Below are 3,718 nucleotides of genomic sequence, written 5' to 3'. Positions count from 1 at the left end.
TGATGCATTAATGTGCACTAAAACTGAACTTTAAACCAAAGACAAACTAAAACCTGGTACAAGTGAAGTGTGAGGCAGTTTTTCAAATATGCGCTTGTTGAATTAAGCATTGTTGGCATTCATTTTGACATGTTAAGTTTGCAACTTTATTACAGGCCCTTACACTGCATGACCTTTTGTTTTTGTGTACTATAAGTACTAATATATGATGAATCTGTCTTCATTAAGAATTTTACCTCAGACTTTCTAGTTAGTTTGTTTCTAATGGCCATACAGCAGCCTGAATGCAACAGGAGTATTGAAGCAGCTGTTTTCTGTCTTTACTCTTATTTGATGAGCACTACAGTTTATGCCCATGAAAAACCACGTGTTACCATAAAAAGTTACACTTTTTGTTTTGCATCAGCTGCAAAACTGTCATTGTTAACAAGGCCTTATGGAGAGATTCAGATCTGGCTTTGTTGTCAAAATTGTGAAATATGATTTTATGGACAGACATTACTGACAGATATTTGTACATGTAATTTTCAATAAAAGACAATAATATGATTATCAGGTCATAGCCTTTTTACTAAATGTCAAAAACATTCTATAATATCAGTTACCTGCTGAAAAGAGCCTTTCAGACTCGTATGGACTTTCGGTCCTATTCCTGGTTGTTCATATACACTGGAAAAACTGGTTTGACAGAGAGTGTGCTTGTATGTGTTGTCTTGGTTTTGCGTATTCAAATGTAAAGTAAAATAATTTTCTAATGCTGCCAGTTGCTCAGAATGTACACATACAACACACCCATATATTTTATTTGAGATAAGACATGTTACAGAAAAATATATGACTTAAACTTGTAAATGTGTATTTAATAAATACTGTAAGTTCATAAACACAAAGAAACTATTATGCACAGCATCAGCAGGTGCACTAAGGTTTGCTTTAAGCATTCAGTTTTCACCATTTGTTTTATCTTCAAATAGTTTTAAATATGTTTAATTCATCTAACTCTACAGTCTCTGAAAGTAATACTATAAAAAAATGTGTGTTGTTATATCAACTGTTTATATCAAATGTTTTTATATGCTTGAAAGAATAAATCAAATCAAATCAAATATACAGTATACTGTATATTCTCTATAGAGTGAAAAAAAGATGGGCAGGGCTGGAAAATTCATATTAGACATGACCAACAGGCAGACCTTCACTCCTGACAAACTGTGTCAATTTAATCAGTACTATTGATCAGCTACATGAGATCATGAAAAAAGTTTGTTTCTCTAAAATTAAGTCATCAGTCTGCTCCTGTACCAGCTTCCACCAATTCCCAAATGAATACTCTGAAGTGGTTACTTAATTGCATGTGAATGCAGTGATTGTTGGTTATGTTAGCAGCACGGTTCTACAGAGGATGGATAGAAGGTTGACCTGGTCAATCCAACACACTCAAAGTGGACTTAAAATCAAATCTGAAGCAACCAAAAATGGCTTTAGATTAAAAAAAGTGTGGTCTACGATTTATGTGAAATCTTAAACTACAAAGTGCAGGATTCTTATTCATTATTAAGTAGCCTGTTTGGTGAATTTGGAGTTGATAATAATGAATTAAAGGACAATAAACAAACATAACTCTGGTCTTTTATTAAACACTTTTCATTTTTATGCAATCATTTGTGTGAGGGACACTTTAGTGCTTATCCACAAGATGAAATGCACTTGTAGAAATCTTTACAATATGAACAACAAGCACATTTTTCAGATACCAATTCTACTTCATTATGCTTATGCATCTAATGCAGATGTTAAATATGAAACTGAAATATGTAATCATGAATATTAATTTCAACTCTTAAATTATCAGTGATTCAGTTTCACATTTTGGATAATACTGTTTTGTACATTTGCTGGTGTGATGCCACCTGTAAAATGTCATGCACTATGCTATTGTTGTCGTTTCTTATACAGGTACACGACACCAGATATGTAGCCGTCCTCCTGGTTTGACACCGCTTTCTCCCAGTTCTCCACCTCAGTGGCCTCTATACAATTCCAGAGCCCCTCTTCCTCCATCTGCTTCAGCTCACGCTCCAGGTCAGCTTTGTAGTCCAGATTGTCATGGTTACTTCTGGTTGTCATACAAACGTAGCCACCTAGTGGAAACAGGCGATAATGCAGTGGTTTTGTTTAGTGAATAAAAGTCACCTGCTGTACAGTGAGGAGATTCTGATCGACAACCAAAAATCAGAACTGCAGTTCTGACAGCATCAATCCAACCTGGTTTTGTGGATCTGCACAACTCTCTGACCACAGTGATCGGGACATGACCAACACTCAGTGCTCCGGTAATCACAACCACATCAAACGAATCTGCAGAAAGAGATGAAGAGAACACTGAAAAGTTTCAGTTAAAATGAAAGTCACTTTTCCAAAAGCAATGCCTACTCATACTGCTAATATTGATGATAATACTAATGACTGACAATATTTAATAGCCACAATATCAAGACTTGTTTTCAAAATAGGTTCATAAAGTTGATCACGGAAGGATTTGCAAGATTGACAATAAAACAACCAAAACTTTAAAGTAGGTAACAACTCATCAACAGAAACTAATGTAAATAGATAATAAAATATATCTGAACACAAATACAGAATAAACCACCAAGTCTGAGGATTATGTACTGAATCACAGCAATCAATCTAGGTGAAGTAATGGAGCACTGCAGTACCCCACTGGGCAGGTAGTGGCTCCTCTCCCATCATGCACTGCTTCAGCTCCTGGTACAACCCACTCTCTCTGGCCACCTTCAACATAGCCTCACTTCCATCAATACCCACGAAATGTCCAAATCCATGACTCTTCATCTGTACAGCAGAGAAATGTTTGGTTGTTAATTGGTCATATTGGTTAAATCAGATGTGTAAATTGAAATCTGCAGGACCAAGAAAGAAAAATCCTGAAAGGTTTTGATCCAAACAAATCACTTTGAACAAAAAATAATTATCTATTTGGTGGGTTTACCTGTTTGGCCGCCAGTCCAGTACCACAGGCCACATCCAGCACGACAGCTGTGTCACGATCACCACTGAAATGGGAGGAAATGCTATTTGCCGCCAGACTTGGGGCACGGTACTCCAGAACAACCACATCCTATTCAGACAAGTTTTACAGAAAGAAAAGTAGCTTTTAGCACAGGCAAAGACAGCAAACATCAACAAGCTTAAATCACAAGTGTAGACAAATACAATGTGCTCAAGCTAAGCTAATCAGCTTTGTATGAGGGTGTCCTGACAATGTTTGAGGTTTTTTTTTTTTGCAAGTTAAAGTAGCTCTAACCCTCACCTCCTCCATTCTCACTTCACTGACTGGACATCAAGTTAACATACTATTTCCAACCTATACTTTCAAACATTTTAATGAAGTGTTAAATAAAATGTGTTGCACTTGTTGGTTGCTTTGCTTTCACTCTTAATCTGGAAAGCCTGGACACTGTCCTGCCATTCCTGAAGCCTGCTGTCTTGTTCTTTTCTTCTACACAGCCTGGATTTGTTTTTGTTTTATTTGGCTCATTATCCTGCTATAGGATGAAATCCTGAAAGGTCCGACTTCCACGGTTAATGCCTTTCTCAAAAAAAAAGCTTCAGAATTTGAAGTAACAGTAAGTTAATTTTATGTAATACATAAAACTGACTTTTTTTTTTTTTTTTTTAACTTCTGAAAGTTTAT

General features: G+C 36.0%; 1 protein-coding gene across 2 annotated transcripts in view; it reads right to left on the bottom strand.

Moving 5' to 3' along the window:
* Window positions 1-1,626: 1,626 nt before the first annotated feature.
* The window catches only part of mettl27 (methyltransferase like 27), a 3,562-nt gene continuing 1,470 nt past the window's right edge, over window positions 1,627-3,718 (bottom strand). For both annotated transcript variants that reach the window (XM_020618008.1, XM_020618009.1), the window contains exons 3-6: window positions 3,014-3,142; window positions 2,721-2,856; window positions 2,266-2,358; window positions 1,627-2,141 (exon numbers count right to left, since the gene is read on the bottom strand). In XM_020618008.1, coding sequence (XP_020473664.1) covers window positions 1,933-2,141; window positions 2,266-2,358; window positions 2,721-2,856; window positions 3,014-3,142 — 567 coding nt within the window. In that variant the 3' untranslated portion in view covers window positions 1,627-1,932. The remainder of the gene's footprint in view (window positions 2,142-2,265; window positions 2,359-2,720; window positions 2,857-3,013; window positions 3,143-3,718) is intronic.

Source organism: Monopterus albus, unplaced genomic scaffold, assembly GCF_001952655.1.
Source record: "Monopterus albus unplaced genomic scaffold, M_albus_1.0 scaffold199.1, whole genome shotgun sequence".
NCBI classification, from domain to species: Eukaryota; Metazoa; Chordata; class Actinopteri; order Synbranchiformes; family Synbranchidae; genus Monopterus; species Monopterus albus.
Note: the sequence above shows the minus strand (reverse complement) of the source record. Positions and strands in the feature narration are given on the sequence as shown.